The sequence below is a fragment of the Trichophyton verrucosum genome (genome assembly GCF_000151505.1).
Source record: "Trichophyton verrucosum HKI 0517 chromosome Unknown contig00329_1.f1.exp, whole genome shotgun sequence".
NCBI lineage: Eukaryota > Fungi > Ascomycota > Eurotiomycetes > Onygenales > Arthrodermataceae > Trichophyton > Trichophyton verrucosum.
In genome coordinates, this window is record NW_003315424.1 from 673 (window position 1) to 20,457 (window position 19,785).

The following is a 19,785-nucleotide window of genomic DNA, read 5'->3' on the forward strand; positions in this document are numbered from 1 at the left end:
GCTTCCCGTGCGACGGGGAAGCCGCCGGTCAGTACAGAAGCCTATACAAAGCACCAGGCGCCTGGGCAGAAAGGGGGCCATGTATCCCTCCCATACGGAACCTCCCCAAAACACTCGGGTGGCCGTATGTAATGACCGATACAGCTAGGACTATGTATGGAAAAAGAGTCGAGAATTAATATGGGCGTTCATCCCTGCCCTACCCTGCCCCCCGGTCCATTTCCCCCTGTCCATGCACGCAGGCCAAGTGGATGCTCTTCTCACGTATACCCATCTCAGTGGAAGCGTCCCGTTCGTGGGTAAGCTACATAGCGGTACCTGATGGTGATATTGAGTTCCCTGGGCTGGCTCGTCTTTCCATCCATATAATTCCAATATCGTTGCCCTGAGCCCTTTTATATAATTGATGCTCTGCCTCTTTTCTCCTCCACCTTTTTTCCTTCTTCCACCCATCTTCTCGGACTTGTTAGGCCCATCTATATAACTCCTAGCCGCCTACGCCCTACATTCTCTTCTACCCTTTTCGACAGACGCCTCCTTTCACTTCCCCCACTCCCTCTCTCGATCCCATACTCATACTACTCATCGTATCTGAGCCCGTCCAGGCCTGTGCTCGAAAACTTGCCAGAATTTGAAGGACGAACGACTTGATCATAACATGTGCTCCTAGGGAGAAGAGCTTCCAGCTCCACAGCACTCTGATCTTCACATCAACTAGCAGAACGATCCAATATCTGACCGATCAGTCATAAAAATACGACCCAGTTCGTCTTCTCGCCCTTGTTTCCAGTCCACTGCTCAGGCTGCCACCTGAGCAAGCCTATTGGTCGCCGCATTGCATCCTCCCAATTTTCGGATCGGCTCTTCGTGGTTCGTCTCTTTCTCTTCCATCCATACTTTGACCTCTCTCTTTTCTTTCCTTCTCCCCTTGCCAGTTGTCCTCTGCCTCCCTGCGTTCCGCTGCCCATCCTTCTTCCCTAGCGGCCTATTTCCATCGGCCTGGATGCGTCTGCTGCGAATGGCCATGGCAGCTGTTTAAAAGGGCTGCCCTTTGCCACCCTTCTTGGTGCCCGTAAACAGCGGTGCGGCCCGCCCATCGATCACTCTCCCTGTTGCCCTGAACCCAAGCTTGGCGACATAACTACTTGACATCTCCTGTTGTTCTGTACACATCGATCGCTTGCTCTACCAATTTCCCTCTTTCCTCTGCCTTATATGTTCTTTTTCCTCTCCCATTCTCCCTTTTTCTTTTTCTTTCTCGTCTCGTTGGTCGTCCTCCAGTTGCCAGACAGAAGAAGAAGCGAAAACAGAAATCATCTCCGCCTATCCCCCATGTGCTGACCTCGGCTTCCTCCAATTAGATCCAGCCCATCTTTGTCTGCCTAGAATCCTATTTTTTTTTTTACCGCGGACATAGGGAAGATCAAGGAGATAAACGCTCACGGACTCACAACCTCTTTCATTGTGGTTCCTTTTCCTCCTTTCGCTGTGCCTCTACTTTGCACTACTCTCTTTCTTTTCCCTACCACTCCTTGACCGAGCGTAAAGAGCAAGCTCTCCGTCATGCTCGCTTTGGAGCGCCCTGCTCGCGAGCAATCTTATCTCCAACAACTCCCCATGGATTCGTCTGCCTTTAGCAGCCCGCTAGACTCCCTTGACCCGCAGCAACAAGCGCTCTTTGGGGCATACAACAATAGCAGCAGTCTTTCATGCGATCCTTATCCATTAATGCTCCAGCAACCCTTGGCTCTGGATTCTCCGCTACTTTACCCTGCCAAAAGTGAATTAAGGCTGGCGCCAAAGCCCTCCAGCTCGCCACAGTTTCTACCGCTCTCCCAGCCCGGCGATCGGTACTCTTCGATCAGTTCCTCGGCTTCTACCCACTCTCTTCCCAGCGCAACAAATTCATCAATAGGTTCCCCTTATCAAGACCAGTGGCTTGACCTCGACGTCTCCGTCGGTGCGGAGCAAGTAGCCATGGTTGGTGAAGGGTATCCAAATGACTTCCTGTCTAATAGCATCGACCCTGAGATGCTATATGCGAGCGAAAAGTTTTCCACTCCTTATGTGGGTAAGTACTTTCTAGACCTCGTTTTCTCTCTCTCAACTCTTCTTTTCTTCCATTCTTCCTCTTTTATATCCTATAAATCTTGTGCCTGTTGGTCGAGCGATATAACTTAGTATATCCCCCAATCATTCGCAAGATTTATGTTTTATCTTTCATCTATCCTGTGTCTTCAGCCTGCCGTCATCATTCGACGCAAATGGCGGTATTGCGGACAAAGATAGATCTACGGAAACATACGCTTTAGTTTCCTGAGACAATAACACTGCTAGTACCCATTAATGCTTGGCATGTTCATTGTCTCTCTTTCTCAACATGCCCTTTTAGTTGTTTTCTCTTCCTCCATCAACGTCTGGTCATCATGGGCCTTTGCAGATATACGGCTGGACCGCCGTGTTGGCGTTGAAGACAAAGAACTGATGGTGTTTAAATAGATCCTGCATTGTTACAGCCAATGCAACAGAGTAGCAACTTTTCGGGAGTAGCCGTGTCGTACGCAGAGGAATCACCATACCCCTTCATCTCTTCACCCGCCTTCGCTCCTCTCTCACCACACTCTCCTCTTAACATTTCTCATACCCCTCAGCAACAGCAACGGCCCCAGGGAGTGTCCGGACCCCAGAAGCAGGAGAAGCTCGATGTGAACCCCTCTTTTGTGCAGCAAAATACCTTTTCGACACCTAGACCGTTCCAGGGGCGCAGGTCGTCCATCTCCTCTATTCATTCCCGCCCATCTGCCCGCACCTCTCCAACTAGAAATGAAGCCGAGGAAGAAAATGAGAAAGGAAGATGTCCCCACCCAGACTGCGGTCGCGTCTTCAGAGACCTCAAGGCACATATGCTCACTCACCAATCGGAACGTCCCGAAAAGTGTCCCATTGTGACATGCGAATACCATCTGAAAGGATTCGCAAGAAAATATGATAAAAATCGTCATACATTGACACATTACAAAGGGACCATGGTTTGCGGTTTTTGCCCTGGATCAGGATCCGCTGCGGAGAAAAGTTTTAACCGCGCGGACGTATTTAAACGCCATCTCACGACAGTACACGGCGTTGACCAATCTGCTCCCAACGGCAAGAAGAAAACTCCTCCATCTGTTCCCAGTGGGAAGCTGTCCAGCTACTGCCAGGATGCCACCGGAAAATGTTCCACATGTACCGCGACGTTTTCCAATGCCCAGGAGTTCTACGAACACCTTGACGACTGTGTCCTGAGAGTAGTACAGCAGGAGGAACCCTCGGAGGCCATCAACTCCCGAAGGTTGACCGAAGTCGCTTCCGACGAGGCCGTCCGTGATACCATGGAGCGACACATGCTGTTCGAGTCGAACGCTACGCAAATCGAAGATGGCGATGAAATCGAAGATGCTACGGACAGACAAAACGACTCATCCAACTCTTCTGTGAAGGGCTCGCTCTCTAAATCTAACTCCACCAACAGCAAGGTGACCAAGAATCGTGTTGCCACCTCAAGGCGCCGAAACAACCGAAACAACTATCCTCCTTCATGGAGCTGTCCCAACAGCAAGATGAAGATGAAGCGACGTCTCCTTTGCCTTTATGACGGCCCTCGTCGCCTATGGAAGGATGAGATGATGCTTGACAATGAGTTTGAAGTCCGGCTTAAGCTCCCTGCCGGCGACTGCATGGGTCGAGAAGCCTACGTTACTGATTTGGACATCGAAACCCTGAAGCGATCAGAGGGCGTCCTTAATGCCACCGAGGAAGAAAAGGGCCCATGGATCAAGGACCCCAACGCCACTGAAGGTCTCATTGGACCAACAGCAGTCCCAGTCATCGAGCATCCCATGAAACTGGGCGATGAACTCAACATCGATGATCTTATAGGATAGAAGATTCGCTGCAAGGATCATTCCAAGAGTTAAAAAAGTACATCCCACTTCACAATAACCCCTCAAAATTCAATTGATACCCCAGCTTTCTCCCGATCTGTCCCATGGATCCTAAACTCATTTCCTTACATACCGCATAATTCTACTCTCCACCCCAACCCCTTCTTATTACCAAACTCACCTTGGCATATTTTTTCACATTTCAATCGGCTGGAGCGAAAAAAGCTCCTTGTCCCCTAATCGGTTTACGATTACCGTTCGTCACGTACAACTTTTTAACTCATGACAGCGCATTATCTTACTATTCCATTGTCACCACCATTTATTTCCTTTATGTGCATTTTCAAGGGTCGCCTGTCATTTGGTATATTTGTTCTTGCCGTTTTTACCCATACTTGACATAGCTGGCGCCTTGTGTCTCCTAAATTCTTTTGTGGCTGTTTCTAATTTTTTGGCTGGGTTCCAATGGGAAAGGGGGAAAAAGAATTGGGAATCAAAAGACGGGATAATGGTATATAATTGACTTATGACCATAAATGAAAATGCATATCAACACTAAATTTTATCCTCCATCTGCTTGTAAACGACATTATTTCCTTTAACCAAAAAGCACAATAGGCACCTGCACCTGGGCAGCTATATGTTCATGTGACCGGGTTATTTGTATAGAGTGCTCTCGTTACATAATCAAGTAGCCTTATTTTGATCTCCCGAGCTTCCTTTTGGCCGTCAAAGATCAAACAACACCAGGACATGACATCACGATTCACGACGGTTAAGGGAACGATTCACGAGCTCTACTTGCATTGCTATCAGACCTGTACGTTTAGTCTTTATTAGAGAAGTTCCCTCTCCCAAACATCTCTGCCACTTGCTCTCCCTGCCTTCTAACCATCTACCAGCAAGTCAGGGTGCTAACTGAGTACAGAATTTGAATTAGAAACCAATACACGGGAACGAAAGAGGTATAAACATAATCAAGCTCTTGAATTCATGCTGTTAGGACGCAGAGCTTAAGCCAGGGCCCTAGCTGCGCTGTTGTTCTTTTTTCTAAGCCCACCGTCACCCCGCCCTCCATAAGCTACTCTACCTCAATACAACACACAATCAAGGCATAGATACAGCTCCGACACAACCATGGAGTCGTCATCACAAGCCTGGGCCGGCAATGGCGCGAGTAGCTCAGCGATGGATATAGAGCCCGCAGGGGAACACCAAGGCCGAAGCCTAACAACACCACATATCATTGTTGACGGTATGCTTGCCGAAATTCATAGATTGCCGAGCTGGTAAAGCACTCTCTAACCAAGCTATAGAGCCACCTAAGTTTGATCTCGAAACATACATATCAAATTACACCGGTACGATATTCCGTTCCTGAAATGACGCGGTCTATACGTGAAACTAATCCCCCCGGCTGGTGCTCATTCTACTAGGGAGGACAAAATTTGCTAGATTATACCTTATCGGAACCTGTTCCAGTTTTCTTGCTGTCGAAGCTTTAAAGATGGCAGTTGCTGAAGCAAAGTCAGGGATGGACGTTAACTGTTATGAAACTGCGGTTGAGGCGCTCAGCCAAATTGCCCCGTCTGACAGCGAGGCTGTATTGGACACCGAATGGATCAACAATACTACAAAAGTCGTCAAGGCCGATACGAACAGACTGGAACGTGAGTTGAAAGGATATAAAAACAACTTGATCAAGGAGAGCATACGAGTAGGCTCCCCAACATTCGCCTTATCCCCTTTCATGATTTCCTCGTTTTCTGTATCTGACGTTCTATAGATGGGGAATGAGGATCTTGGTATGCATTACCATCGCATAGGTGATCTGGCTTCCGCCTCCCATGCATTTTCAAGAATGCGGGACTACTGCACTACTACGTCTCATATTGCTTCGATGCTCTTTAAAAACATTGTTGTTGCCATTGATCGCTCGGATTGGCTAGCCCTCCAGGCAAATGTTCATCGCTTGCGCAGTCTTCAGTTTAAACCGGAAGATGAACCAAAGTGTAAAGCTAAGCTCTTTGCATCACACGGCCTAGCACAACTCGCAGCAAGTTCGTACCATGAAGCTGCAATAACTTTCTTATCAACCGACCCAGCCCTTGGTGATAATTACAAGGAGGTCATCTCACCAAACGATGTGGCAGTTTATGGTGGTCTCTGTGCTTTGGCATCCATGAGCCGAACTGATCTTGCGAAAAATGTTCTCGAAAACAAGTCGTTTCGAAATTTCCTTGAACTAGAACCCCATATCCGCCAAGCCATTTCATTCTTTTGCGCATCAAAGTTTCGGCTTTGCCTGGATATCCTAGAGGCTTACAAAGCCGACTACCTTCTTGATTTGCACCTGCAGAGACATGTCCGGACGCTGTACAGGCGCATCAGGACGAAAGCCATACAGCAACATATCATACCCTATAGCCGTGTCACGCTCGATGGCATGGCCAAGGTATTTGCCCCTAAGGAACAAATCAGAGATGAGCAGGGGCAACTCAACCCAAATGGCGCATTTGTGTCTGAGTTGATTGGACTTATCCAGAGTGAAATCCTCGATGCTAGAATAGATCTTGAAAAAGGAGTAATTGTTACCAGCAAACCACCTGCGAGAGAGCAGCTACATGAAGAAGCGCTGGACAGTATGAGAGAGTACCTGGAAAATGCGCATCTGCAAATACTGCGTATCAATGTGCTGAACGCCAAGTTGGAGGTTCCGGGGGCTCAGGCATATGGTAGCAGAGCTGAAGCCGAGGCCATGGCAGCTCAAGGGGCCAGTCTCGATGATCAGGGACAACGATTTAGTCGGAAGGGTCTTGCAGCGAAGTTAGGGTCTGCATTTGGTGATAGTTAAAATGATAATGCAGCTAACCTTTAGATACAGCATATTTGCAAATGGTAGTTATTACCTCTCTACCCTGTAGAAAGCATATTCCTTCTTGAAACTGCCATGTCATCAAGGCTTTTTTAAATCTTCGCCTTTTCTGCAGGTCTGATCTTCACATCATCAAACGGGACGCCCAAAAATTCCCACATGAAATGGAACCTGTCACTTCCAAAGAATGGCTCCTCTCTCCCAGTTTCAGCATGCCGGACCCAGAACCATGGTGCACCAAATGCACCCCTATCTAATGCTTCCTGGGTTCTGTCGGTCAGCGCCTTTTTAATTTCGTCTGTCTTTGCAGATGCAAGGATACGATCGATTTCCCGTTTTGAGAAGTTCGCCTCCTCCAGCAGTTCGGCCATACCCTCCGGTTTGCTCAGATCGATATGTTTGTAAAACATATATTTCCAATACAGCAGGAATGTATTTTCAAACCGATCCCGCGGATAGTTCTGTTTGATATATGTCGCGCATCTCTGAGGCTGTTCAGAAGACGGTTAGATTGCCTATAATGCATGCTTTATATGTGTAGGAACCGCACCAGAATGGTTAGAGGAGGGAAAAAGGGCGGGACTTTGAAATCATCGACTCCGAAGTATTTCCCTGCTCGCACTCGGTCGAACTGCCCATACGCTGCCTTGGCTGGGAGAGACCATGGTGGCTTGTTGCCTGCAGTGCAAGTAGAGATTAGAATACCACTTTCAGTGACGGGGTATAGTTTCATAATCATCTGTTCCACATTCCATACCCGAGCCGGCATTTATTCCACCAAGGAATACAGGGTGGACACTATTTTCATATCAGGCTGGTACCCTCATTTCAGCTGGATAGGGGCAAGCTTACTCAATCTCGACTCCATGAGACTCCAAGATATCACGGTTTCTTAGAAGGTGAAGAAACGCGTAATACGAATATGGAGAGGCTATTGACTGCCATTAGCTATGTAACTGGAGATCCTCTTGGAGTGAAGCTATACTAGAGGTAGGTAGGTCATGGCTTACGGCAGTCAAGGTATGCTTCAATCTTGCCTCCCATTTTCACTCGAATTCCATAGAGGTTAGGAAAACTGTACAGACAAGAAACAAAAGGCCGGCAGGATGCAATAGTAAAGGGTAGAGCTCCCCCAGATATCTGACACCTAGCTGGCGAGCGTGAAGGATGTTTTGCTTGCTCTATCGTAACTGGTTATCTTGACGTCGAGAGATGCCGAGGTTCGGCAATAAACGACGATTAGCCGGCGTCAAGACAGCCACCTCGACCCAAGACAGATTCACGCCCATAAAACATCATACATCTCTTTTACAACGGGTTCCATCATACCAATATCCCTCAACTGAAGTATCTGGAAGTGGATACTATAATAACCGTTTTCAAAGGATACCTGTCATGGGAAAATCTAAACCAGTAGCACTTGTTATCGGTGCTTCCAGGGGGATTGGAAGACAGGTAGCAATCGACCTGGCAAAGGAAGGATATGCCGGTGTGTTTCTACACATTAATACTCAAGCATCTGACCTATATGACTGAGAATGTACGCAGTTGTCGTTGCGGCAAAAACAACGTCCGATGCCTCCAAGACTGTGCCATTTCCGCCAGACCCAAACTCACCCCAATCTACGATCAACACGGTTGCTCGGGAGATAAATGAATTAGGGGGTGAAGCAGTTGCACTGCCAGTTGATACCCGAGACGTTGAGGCTGTCAAGGAACTAGTTAAAAAGACTGCTGAAGAGCTATATGGAAGGCTAGACGTTCTAGTGTATAATTCCGGCGCAATATGGTGGTCTTCCATTGAGAACACGCCTGTCAAACGCTTTATGCTTATGCAACAAGTTAACCCTGAAGGGCTATACGCTAGTGTTCATGCATCTCTCCCTTACTTTGAAAAAAATGGCTGGAAAGGTAGGATCATAGTTGTCTCTCCGCCGATCTATTCACGGTTCTTCAGGGGGAAGACAGCTTACGCTATGGGTAAGTTTACCCCCAATTCGGCTATTGTGCCTATATAAAGCTACTAATTCAATATCCTATTGGTAGGCAAGGTGGGAATGAGTGTCCTGACCAAGGGCCTCGCTATGGATTTCATTCGGCAAAAGAGGGATGGTATGGCAATTACAAGTATTTGGCCAGCTGCTGTAAGTATCGACAACTTTCTCCTAGGAGTCTCTGTGTCTGATAACAAGGATATATAGTCTATCGAATCTGCTGCAACACAGCAATCGACTAATATGGACCCTTCGTTTTTGAAAGATCTTCGAAAACCGGTGAGATTCTTCCAATCTTGATACCTCCCAAAGAAGCATCCACTCCAGGAAGGTTAATTGAATGCTCTAGACAATATTTTCTGATGCCATCCTCGCCATTTTAAAATCACCACCTTCTGTCGTTAATGGGCTTCTGGCCTTAGATGAGGACTTCTTACGTGAACATGGCGGTGTCACTGATTTCAGCCCCTATTCGGTTGTCCCAGGTGCTAGTCCGCGGCGTATCATGCCCCAGAGTCTCCCCGTCCTAGAAGTTGCGGAACAAGATGATGAAGGGAAGCGAATGGATTCTACAGTGTTGAGAAGCAAGGGTAAAGCCAGCTCAAAGATATAATAATGCCTTCGGCCTTCTCTGCGTAGCGTTTGAGGTTCGCTATTATACCAATGCGTAGACCTCGGAAAGAAAACTTCAAAGGCTAGAAAACACCCATGTTCCGTTGCTCTTGCTATTCTCTTGGTCACTATTCATGTGTTGGTAGGTATGGCATCTAGCTCTATGTCATTGCCACTCTCAGTTTCAAAACTTGCATAGTAGAAGGCCAGTGTATGCCACAGTTGATCACTCAAAAGACCTAGAAAACATACATCAGCTACCGAGCGGAGTTTGACCGTGGTAAGGGGAACATACATATAAGAAGTGCCAGAGCTACTGTGAAGAGGATGATCGGATTCGTCATGTACTTATAAGCCAGGTCAAAATTCGACACTAAGGCTATGATACTCAGCAATGAAAATCCTGCCACCACTCGTGTTCCCGTGGCGCCTAGTCGAAACACTCTCTTGGTGGGATCGTGGTTGACCAAGAAGATGAATGCCGCAAATATAAACATGGCGAGAGCAGCCACGATGAAATAATATAGGAATACAAAGCCGAACATCCTAAGATACATTGTTAATAGATGCTCGCTTCTTTTTGCCGTTGTGTGGCCGTCTGGCGGAGTGATTCCCATGCTGGAGAAGAGCGCCACGGTAACATTTCCCATGATATCATGAGACCTCTCAATATTTAAAGCACCACTCTCCACCTCTGAAGGGCAGAGGCGGGACTGACGCCTGAGGTCCCACAGGAGGCCCTGAATTGCATATTTTTCCTCCATTGCTCCATGTGTGAAATCGATTCCAAAGCTTGCAATTGTTCTGTTAATGGAATCAATCGCATCCGAGGTAGTAGGCCTTGTAATATCACAAGCGGACAAGATAGTATCGCGCAAACGTTTAAGTTTAAGCGACACATCCAAGGTCAATGCTAGAATTTGCATGCCCTCAGACAGAAGAATCAGGAGTGCATGCAATGGGAAATGCAAGCATGTCCACATTTTTTGTCGAAGCTTTCCCAGCTTTTCCGTAGGTGTGATATCGAAATAAGACTGCCATAAGAGGTACTATATTTATCTATTAGCTCCTTTACCCAAATATAAGCAACTAGTATTGGTCAGAGGTGGACACGTACCACAGAAATTGTGACCCCAAATATATGGACAAAAGACCAGCGAGTCCAGCCATTACCCACAGTCCTATTGACGATCCTGGTGACTGATATAATACCATCACCGATGATAATAAGTGTGAGGAGGCCCATACGAACGTTAAGATGTGTGTCCTCAAAGCCAATACCTGGCAATTCGTCCGCTTTTACCATCACTACGAAAGTTTCAGCAGCAAACTGAAACCACCATAAAATCCAAATTTGTGAACCAATAGAAGCCGCCCGGTCATTGAAGAGGAAGTATACCTGTGATTTTTTCATGTTAAAATTCAAAATGATATGGTATCTATGAACTGGAAAGGCTTACCGCAATGTATATCAAACTGTCCAAAAACATAAATAAAGTGACACAGCGTAAATTAAACGCTGTATTGGGAGGTAGGTATACGGAGGCAATGAGATACTCCAGCGTTAACATCAAACGGCTTATGGCAAGAAGTATCGTCAGGGAATGGAATATCCACAGATTCCCTGGTAGAACTCGAGTTGCAAAGCCAGAGCCGGCAGAAGCAAACCCTACCATGGTTGCCAGCTGCACTGCTTTGCATACCCGTTCGAAGACAGAGTCTCGAGCGAAACGAATATCAAATAGAGTGACCTGGAGCCAGGTGAACCAGATTATCCCCAAAAAGCAGACGTACGACCACAGTGCTACACGCTTTATTAGTTGTTTACGTTCTAACACACTGTTAAGACGGTAGCTACAAGCACACACCTTCTAATGAGTTTATGTCATTTGAAGCGGTAAATGTTGAGAGGTTTGCCACAAAAAAGAGATCAAAAAATAGCTCTATTGGTGTAGCATCTGCCTGTCGGTATAGACGCGGGGGATTATCAGTCTTATCGAGAGGAGATTCAATCAAGGGTATACGGTAAGGAATATATCTAGAACAACATAACTATTAATCCCAGATCAGATAATACGTAGCATGTATTTACAGCTCATACCGGTCAAATTTCGATCGTCTCACTGCAGGACGTGAATGCCTGAATGAAAGGAATAACTGGCGTGCCATATTCCCCTCGAGTCTGGATCTATCCGTTTAGATAGCACAACGCTGCAGTCTTAGTATCCTTGAGGTGAGGTAAGGCTTCTATCATGGAAGTTCGCGCGGCGGTAATGTAGCTTCCTTTCCATTGATAGTTTGGAGCATAGGAAGGCATGACACAACCATACTCGTTGCTTTTGATTAGACCGTAAATACGGTTGCTTTTGTATTTTTCCTGCGGCGTTTGTCGTCTTTTTAGCCCTCTTCATCCATTTCGGTATCCGGTGCTGGTAGCGACATGGTCGCGAGGTTATCAAGTCCACGGTCAGCTCCCACTTCATTTCCTGTGATAAGCTTCTCCGTAGTGGCAGTTTGACCGGCCTCCGCCCGGAGTTTTTCATACTTCTCGCCAGCTTCTTTCAAAAGATTTTGGATTTCCGTCTCTCTCTCCGATATCTCGACTTTTTCCTTGCGAAGCTCTTCCAAACGATTGACAAGTTGCGTTTTATTGTTTTCCATTTCGACCACATTCATTCGCAAGCCAGCCAATTTCGATGCAAGCGTCGGAAGAGATGTTATTTTGGGTGGCGTCTTTGGGCGCGTTACAGGTTCGTCAGCGTCCCTCTTTAAACCATCCATTCCTGCACGAGTTTGTGCAGATTCATATGCCGCCCGGCGTTCGGTTTCAGAGTCATCCTCGTCCGAGAGATCTTCGGCATCATTGATGAGCTCTTTCATATTTGCACGTTGCCGCCGTTTTTGCTCAATCTCTGCCCGTTTGCCCATTGCTATCCGGCCGTCCTCAACGTACTCATCAAAGCCCTCCGCAAAATCCTCGTCGTCTCGCACTAACCTTGTGTCGGTTTCAAGTGGTTTCTTTGAGAGTGACCACTCATCCTCATCTTCCTCTATGCCGGTATCATTAAGAGATATATACTCTTGCTCCTTAGCCAGGCGACTGCGCCGCTCCTTTTTCTCCCTGATTTCTGCCTCACTAGGAATGGCAGAGGGTCTGGTGTATTTCGCCACTTCTCCAAATTTGCCGGCTATATCCAAGGCTTTGTCTTTTTCATCTTCAGTGTCTGGGCGAGACACGTTCTTTGGCGTGGAGGGCGTAGAATTTCGTAATTCCTGGAGATAGTCCTTGCTGTAGCTTGGTCGGTCATCATCTCGGCCAACCCGGACAGGAAGTGTCTCCGATGAGTTCAGGTGTTTTCGGTTCGATGCTCTATCCAAAACATTTCGCCTTATTCCCGTCTTCTTAGGAATGACAACCTCTCCTTCGTCCGAAACATCGTCGGTCATAGAAGTTCCGCCGACCCCAAATGAAAGGTTTAATTTCGACTTCCGCTTTGATTTTGAGGCCGGTTTCCGAACAGCGGGTTCTGCATCCTTGGTTAATTCATCAATACCGACCGTGATAGTTGGGGTATATAGAGAGCTCACCTTGCTCAACCGCTCCGTCTGTATCTTCATCGTCCGCACCGACCCGCCGGGCCTTGCGCCGACTTGCAAACGAGGAGCTCATACTAACACAAAACGTAGTAGAATCTCCTTCAATTTTCAACACTTCCGCCCAATAGCAAGTACTTACTGTATGAAGAGTCTCAAAGTCAAGGTCGGTCTTGGGACTTTGGAGCTCGAGGTACAGCCCGAAATCCATATCACGGGACCATGTTATTCCGATCCCGAGCAGCTTATCGCGTTCCAATTGCACGAGAAAACATTCATTCAACCCTCGATTATCCAGACGAGAAGAGCTCTGTAGCTAGTTGACCAAGCATAGATCTCAGTCAAGATGCCTCAAGCCCAGCCAGAATTGAAAAAGGTATGTTCACGGGTGTGATCTTCTCCCGCATACGTTGCTAATCCGTACCTTGCGTAATAGTATATGGAGAAGCGGTTGTTCGTTCAACTGAATGGCAATCGCAAGGTTATCGGAGTCCTTCGAGGTTACGATGTACGACGCCCTGAATACCCCATACCTAGTCGCAAGTGAAATATATAACTAATGCCGGGATAGGTCTTCATGAATATTGTCCTGGACGACACTGTGGAAGAGAAGAATGGAGGTGAAAAAGTCCCACTAGGCATGGTGGTAAGGAAACATTGCACAAAGCGTACATGAGGGTCATTGTGGAAGCTAAGATTGATCCGTATATAGGTTATCCGTGGAAACTCGGTAGTTATGCTAGAGGTTTGTATTCCCTTGCAACGTAGGGTTCATATAGGGGGGCATATGCTAACATTCCATCTCTCCTAATCAGGCCCTTGAGCGTATCAGTGATCGGTGATAGACTTCCCCCCAACGCTGGACCGCGTTCTGTTCATTTCAATCTTCCCGGAGTATTTATTCGGATTGGGTGGGATAATACTTCAGAATTAATCGGCCATTTTATCCGTTCCGCAAATACCTCGAATCATCTTTTATAGTTCAACGGAGTTTTATGCCAGGCAGGTCAAATATCATGTTTTGAAACGGAAACGATATACAAAAATGGGACAATATGGAATAACTTGTTTTAAAAACGAAGGATGCTTGATTACTAGTATAAGTGTGACACTGCTTAATATAAAATGCAGAAAAAACTAGATCCTCCCATCAAACCAAACTCCGTGCCGTTGAGGTTATTGTTTTGTTGCTTGGTAAAAAAAAAAAGTGAAAACGAATAGTGACAGGGAAATAGAAACCAGCCATAACCCCATTGCGCCCTTTTGTTCATGACATATCCGAGTGTTAAACCAGCCCGCTGTACGGATTCCGAGCGCCGAGAAAGGTGAAATAATCAGTGCGAAAAATAACAGTAAGGCAGAGAGAGTAATTATAGCAGCATACAAAACTCCAAGGTATTATTTATGAACTTGGAGAAAAGTTTGAGCTCTTAGCTTTGAGCTTCAACTTGATCTTCGGCTTAACGGCGGAAGATGGGGGAGGTGGTTGTGGTGACGGGGAGCATAAGGTGCCCAATTTGGGAACCTTGAGTGTAAGTCTATGACTGAGAGGTGGAGCAGTGCCATTGGTATTTTGTTCACGCTTCCTCTTCACGGTAGAAGTAGGCACAGGTGCGGTTGTGGCCTTTGATGTAGTTGTGGTAGTCGTGGTAGTGCTGCCCACTGGGCGGGTGCGGAATCGGTCAGATTTGAAGAATTTCATTTTTCCCTGGAAAAGATGAATGTTAGCAAAGTTCAACAAAGAGTAAGGTTAGGAAATATGGTCGGACTTACGTTTCCTAGGTGCTGTGTTTTCCAGTAGCGAGGATACTTCAGGCGGACCAATGCTTGCTCAACAGGACGGTACAAGGCACCAAAAGCATAGACGAAATCACATAGCTCTACGAGACTCGCTCGTGGTGAGTTACATGCTGCCCATAGTGCCTCCTTTAGGGTTTTATTTGAACCAAGTTCTTGTTTCAAGGCATCTAGAGCTCCAGGAACCGTTTGCCTTCTAGCCAACTGGACTTGTCGAGCTTCGGTTGACGATTCTTGCTCAATAACAAGCGAGCTACTTTCCAAGGAGCCAGAAGTCTCTGATTCCGTGCCAAATGCAATACTTGCGAGGGCCTCACCGAACATGCGATAAAGGTTCCTTCGGATCCAAGGTGAGGGGTCCGCTGACATGTTGTATATGTACCATGTTATGAGCTCTGGGTGCTCAAACAATTTGAACTCCAGTAGAATTTCAAAAGCCTTGAGCCTCAGTTCTTCCAGAATTCCAGCACGTGTGTATTGAGCAAACTGGACAATGTCGACATCAAGCATTCTGGCTTTCATAAGTCGTTTCTGGCATTCCAGTGAAGTCCTTGAGAAGATATTTCTGAACGAACCGGCCCATTCGTCGATTCGTCGATATCTGTCAATCTCGGCAATGCAGTCCTTGTCGAGCTGTTCCTCCGCCTGGCGTTCAATTTCTTTGTTAATATCGAAATTGCCATCGTCAGACCTGCTTTCTCTTCGGCCAAGCAATGCGTTGCAGATGGATTTGAGCAGCGTCGATATGTAAAAGCAATCGGAATACTAATAGTTGTAAGTCACACTATACAATATTAACAGTGGAAAGATGTCGTGAGTAATATATACCTCATTGTTGGAGTTGTCGTTGAATTTCAGCTTCTCATAGAGGAATTGCTTTACCCGGATTGGGGTCCTACCATCTTCATCCCGCACTTCTGAAATTGCTTCAATAAGGGCCAACTGCACTGCGTATGAGGATCGGTCTGAAAAGTCATTCGAACGAGCCATAGACGAATTTGGGAGGCAATATAGCTCCTGGAAAGCATTTTCTAGGTGAAAGAGGCCAATCCAGTCAACTTCCTGTTTGGCATGTTTGACCAGTGCCTTCGTAGCTGCTGTCCGAATTCCATGGAAATATCGACGATCTAGTATTGTCCGAACAAAGATACTCGATATCAGGGCATGCTCTCGTTGCGCAGCCATATGTTGTATAGACTAGAAAATATCAGGCCTCATGCACCAGTCAATAAAATCAAGAAAGAAAAGAAAAGCTGTCTTACCTCAAGCTGTGCAACCACATCACGATCTTGCTGCAGCTGGGATAGATACATATATCCCGGCATACCCAGTGACATTTTACATATCCACTCAAAGTCAGCATCCATTCTGATCCATTCGTAGGATTCTTGTCCCATGCGGCTCTCATCTTCTTTGGTCCATTCGACAATCCTCCACTTCTCCATGTCTTCATCTGATTGGAGGACGTCTCCCAGGCAATAAAGCAGCACGTCATCTTGAGTCTCACTGCTAGGATCAATACCGGACATGGCTGCAGCTCGTTCCTTTTGACGCCTATTCCGCTTGAGACGTTTATATTTCGTGTTGTAGGGGATATCAAACTTCGTGATGGCCTCCTTGATTTCAACTATATGCTCGTAAGGGGTTCCATCTGCTTCGTGAATTTGTATGGTCATTGAGCCCGTGAACACATTTTGTACTGTTCCAGCATAGACATTGCGTATCTCTTCCTTTACATCTCTCATAAAGGTAGATCGTTCGAGGTCACGGGCAGTTGCCTGTTCACTCTGGACCTGAGAGATCATCATCTCAACTACAAGCTTCTTCTTGTTGAATCTTTGGCTAGCAGTAAATCGCGGGCAGCCAGCACCATAAACCCACTGGCTGAAGAAGGCATCTAACTTGGTGTGGCCCATGCGTTCACAAAGTTTTTGAAAATGCGCTGACGTGAGTTCGCAGTTTGGAAGGTCACCCATTCGTGCATTTAAGAAGATTCGAGAAATGATGCGAGAGACAGTAGCCTTGCCGCTTGCCTTGGATAATCGGCGTTCAAGGATGTATAAGACAAGTGGTGCTTTTAAAGAGATAAACTCCATTTCGGAGGGGTCAATTTTGAGGATGGCTCCCATATCCCAGAGTGACGGGCGCAAAACATCCAATTCAACCACTCGATCCGCTAACAGTTTTTGTCGGTACCGGTACTCATTGTTTCCGCCGATCTTTTTCATAAATGTGTCTGTGATGTAGTAGGATATACCTGTGATTACCCAGGTGTCGGTAGGATCCTTTGGAATGATGTTGATTCCAACCCATTGGTATGCTAATGAATGGACTATGCATCTTGTCGAATCGTACATCATGTCAATGATGTTCTCTGGGAAGAGTATTCGATCACTACATAGGGTGAAGCCTGCAGCAGGTAGGGTGTCCGCTCGGAGGTCGTCAACAAAACACAGCTTAAAACTAGCAAAAGGGTATGAACCGTAAGTCAGAGATATAAAGTCAACTGCCTTTGCCATCGGCAAACATGTGTTTCTCACTTCGTCTGCCCTTCCAGGGAGACAGAAAGCGTGGACGGGAACTGCATTTGCACCAAGCTGGTCATCTTCATCACTTTCACGGAACTGGGACAAATTGACATATTCAAACGGTCCAAGTGCAAATCCAATCTGCGGAGCGGAAAGTGGTGTATTACAGGAGAAAGATACGGTCTTTTTTGTTTGGTCCTTGGGGTCGAGTATATCATCTGTCAAATCTCCTGAGCATGCAACAACAATATCCAACGCTGCATCCTCGGCAGAAAGTCCTGTCTTCCTTGAGCTATTTGTTCGGCTGCTGGTTCCATTAACGACGCCATTATCGGGCGACTTTGAAAACACGTCCCCTAGCGTCCGTGGGCATCTAATCGATATATCCCATGTGCACCGGGAAGACATGTCATCCACGCATGGAAACAAGCAACAGAACTCTCCCGTATCAGAAGAGTTGGTAGTGAATGCATGGGGGTATCGCAAATCACGGCTCTCGAGGCCAACAAACTGGATCCCATCCCTTGGCTTTTCGATTGTAAATTCGATGACTATTGTTATTGCTGTAAACCTTGGAAGAGAAGCTTCGGCGGCACGATTTCCATCCACAGTATCGTCCGCACCGCCGGTACCGTTGGCGCCGCCTGAAGTGGCCCTTAATGATAGCTGTGTCTGCGCCTCAACCGAAAAGGGGTCTAGCTCTTCTATGCGAACGGATTTCGGGATTGTGATCACCAGCTCTGGCTCGGGGGGTGTTTTCGACAGGGCATCAAGCTTCGCGGAGAGCCTGCGGTGGTACTGAACACCGTAGAGCTGCAGTGCCTCGTAAGGATCGACGTATTTCGACGTAGCAGTCTTCCCGCCAACGGTGATGCGCTTCAGCTGGCCCTGCCGGAAATTCAAGCGGACAAGCTTCAGGTCCTTGTAATCCGGGTGTATGGTGATTTCTGTTTTCCCCTTTATGCTCCGGCTGGTGAAGTCGATATCGAGCTCGACCTTCTGATGGCTGACTGAGTAGCCAAGCCCCGAGGGCGGCGGAGCTCCTTGCATGTCAACCAGCCCAGGCATCGTTTCGTCTCGGCCGCGCGCGCACGCCAGGTATCAGAGGGGGTCGGTTCTCCTAGCGGTCGTTATATAGCGGCAGGACCATATCGCGAAGGGAAGACGGCTGCGAGCAGAGCGGTGTTTGCTGTATGGAAGCGAGTCTGCCCAACCGGGTGCGCAAGTCCAGCACTAGGCATTGGTGAAGGGGGAGCGAGCAAGCTGCGGGTGCCCCAGTTAATATACCCAACACACGCAGCTAGCGCAGGGGCCCATTATCGACAATAAGAGGCAGGCAGAGAACACGCTGGTATTGTCGCGCTGGCGCTCTGCTCCTTTTTATATTCAGCTGCTCGCCGTCGATTCATTCATTCAATATAAAAAAATCGAACTTTCTTCGAGCTTTCGCGATCGAAATGCGCAGAGCCACGCTAGTTCCAAAGCGGCTAGCATGCAACACAGTTCACGTGACGGTCACATGTCCAGTGTTTATCACGTGACATGACTTTTTTGCTCTTTTTTTTATTTTTCTTCTTTTTTCTTCTTTTTTTTCTACCCCACGAAATGAACTTCAACGGTTTTTGCACGTCAATCGAAGAAGAAGAAGAAGAAAGCAAGAAAGGGAAAAAAAGGGCTGGTGACCAGGCAGCGTCTCAGCATGTTTTGAAGATCAGTCTGGGCCCTTCGTTATCATTGCACAGATCGCCAGTTCGTTCTACAATGGATGTGGTCAGGAAACTTGCCGGTACGTCGATGCTCCGCCGTTGGGCGTTTCATTGTTACTGGTGGGAATAAGGTCGTATTGTTAACCTGCGCACACGACAGGATTGGAGGATTCCTTGACGGATGAGACCCTGGCTCCATTGAAGAATTACAAATACTCGAGTGTCGATAAGTCGTATATCTCTCGATATATACTCAAACACTATGTACTGTCGCTCTCTTTCGCCCTTGTCAACACCTTCTTTTACTGTCTCCGAATGGGGCTGATAGGCTTGCTGTATGCCATGTATATAAACCCCGGACTAATCAAATTCTACCTTGTCACCTCTAGTGGAATGCCTTTGTCGAGCTTTTGCCGCTATGGATCGCTCCCAACATGGTCACCCTGCTTGGGTTTGGATTCATTGTTGGGAACGTAGTGCTGCTCGAGATTTACATGCCTGATCTCGTAGGCCCGGTGTGTACACTGAGACCAAGAAAGAAAAGAAAAAAAAGCCCGTTTAGTGGTGAATGTTTCCTGTAACGTGCATTAATTTTGCTAAGAAAATGTCCTCTGGGTATTAGGCCCCCTCATGGGTATACTATAGCTTTGCTATCGGCATCTGGATGTAAGGCAACCTCTTAGATCTGGTTTCACTCTCGGGGTTGGCTATCTTCACACCCACAGATTATTGCTAATGTATTACTGACGAGTCGAC

General features: G+C 47.1%; 9 protein-coding genes across 9 annotated transcripts; 5 read left to right on the forward strand and 4 right to left on the reverse strand.

Annotated features, from left to right (window-relative positions):
- Positions 1-1,563: 1,563 nt before the first annotated feature.
- On the forward strand, positions 1,564-2,181 carry TRV_04165 (uncharacterized protein; the record flags this gene model as incomplete). Its single annotated transcript, XM_003021661.1, has 1 exon — positions 1,564-2,181. The coding sequence occupies one exon, from the start codon at positions 1,564-1,566 to the stop codon at positions 2,179-2,181; it is 618 nt and encodes a 205-aa protein (XP_003021707.1).
- Positions 2,182-2,346: 165 nt separating this feature from the next.
- TRV_04166 (uncharacterized protein) lies at positions 2,347-3,923 on the forward strand (the record flags this gene model as incomplete). The annotated part of the gene is made up of 2 exons (XM_003021662.1): positions 2,347-2,487; positions 2,517-3,923. The coding sequence occupies 2 exons, from the start codon at positions 2,347-2,349 to the stop codon at positions 3,921-3,923; spliced, it is 1,548 nt and encodes a 515-aa protein (XP_003021708.1).
- Positions 3,924-5,060: 1,137 nt separating this feature from the next.
- Positions 5,061-6,777, forward strand: TRV_04167 (uncharacterized protein; the record flags this gene model as incomplete). Its single annotated transcript, XM_003021663.1, has 3 exons — positions 5,061-5,178; positions 5,360-5,640; positions 5,710-6,777. 3 exons carry the CDS (start codon positions 5,061-5,063, stop codon positions 6,775-6,777), a joined length of 1,467 nt encoding a protein of 488 aa, XP_003021709.1.
- Positions 6,778-6,890: 113 nt separating this feature from the next.
- Positions 6,891-7,567, reverse strand: TRV_04168 (uncharacterized protein; the record flags this gene model as incomplete). Its single annotated transcript, XM_003021664.1, has 2 exons — positions 6,891-7,289; positions 7,349-7,567. 2 exons carry the CDS (start codon positions 7,565-7,567, stop codon positions 6,891-6,893), a joined length of 618 nt encoding a protein of 205 aa, XP_003021710.1.
- A 443-nt stretch (positions 7,568-8,010) lies between these two features.
- TRV_04169 (uncharacterized protein) lies at positions 8,011-9,405 on the forward strand (the record flags this gene model as incomplete). Its single annotated transcript, XM_003021665.1, has 5 exons — positions 8,011-8,287; positions 8,347-8,778; positions 8,845-8,942; positions 9,000-9,071; positions 9,142-9,405. The coding sequence occupies 5 exons, from the start codon at positions 8,011-8,013 to the stop codon at positions 9,403-9,405; spliced, it is 1,143 nt and encodes a 380-aa protein (XP_003021711.1).
- Positions 9,406-9,536: 131 nt separating this feature from the next.
- On the reverse strand, positions 9,537-11,080 carry TRV_04170 (uncharacterized protein; the record flags this gene model as incomplete). Its single annotated transcript, XM_003021666.1, has 4 exons — positions 9,537-9,643; positions 9,700-10,453; positions 10,522-10,734; positions 10,865-11,080. The coding sequence occupies 4 exons, from the start codon at positions 11,078-11,080 to the stop codon at positions 9,537-9,539; spliced, it is 1,290 nt and encodes a 429-aa protein (XP_003021712.1).
- A 721-nt stretch (positions 11,081-11,801) lies between these two features.
- On the reverse strand, positions 11,802-13,022 carry TRV_04171 (uncharacterized protein; the record flags this gene model as incomplete). Its single annotated transcript, XM_003021667.1, has 1 exon — positions 11,802-13,022. One exon carries the CDS (start codon positions 13,020-13,022, stop codon positions 11,802-11,804), a length of 1,221 nt encoding a protein of 406 aa, XP_003021713.1.
- Positions 13,023-14,400: 1,378 nt separating this feature from the next.
- On the reverse strand, positions 14,401-18,391 carry TRV_04172 (uncharacterized protein; the record flags this gene model as incomplete). The annotated part of the gene is made up of 4 exons (XM_003021668.1): positions 14,401-14,706; positions 14,772-15,560; positions 15,624-15,992; positions 16,058-18,391. The coding sequence occupies 4 exons, from the start codon at positions 18,389-18,391 to the stop codon at positions 14,401-14,403; spliced, it is 3,798 nt and encodes a 1,265-aa protein (XP_003021714.1).
- A 474-nt stretch (positions 18,392-18,865) lies between these two features.
- On the forward strand, positions 18,866-19,506 carry TRV_04173 (uncharacterized protein; the record flags this gene model as incomplete). The annotated part of the gene is made up of 2 exons (XM_003021669.1): positions 18,866-19,109; positions 19,190-19,506. 2 exons carry the CDS (start codon positions 18,866-18,868, stop codon positions 19,504-19,506), a joined length of 561 nt encoding a protein of 186 aa, XP_003021715.1.
- Between the last annotated feature and the right edge of the window lie 279 nt (positions 19,507-19,785).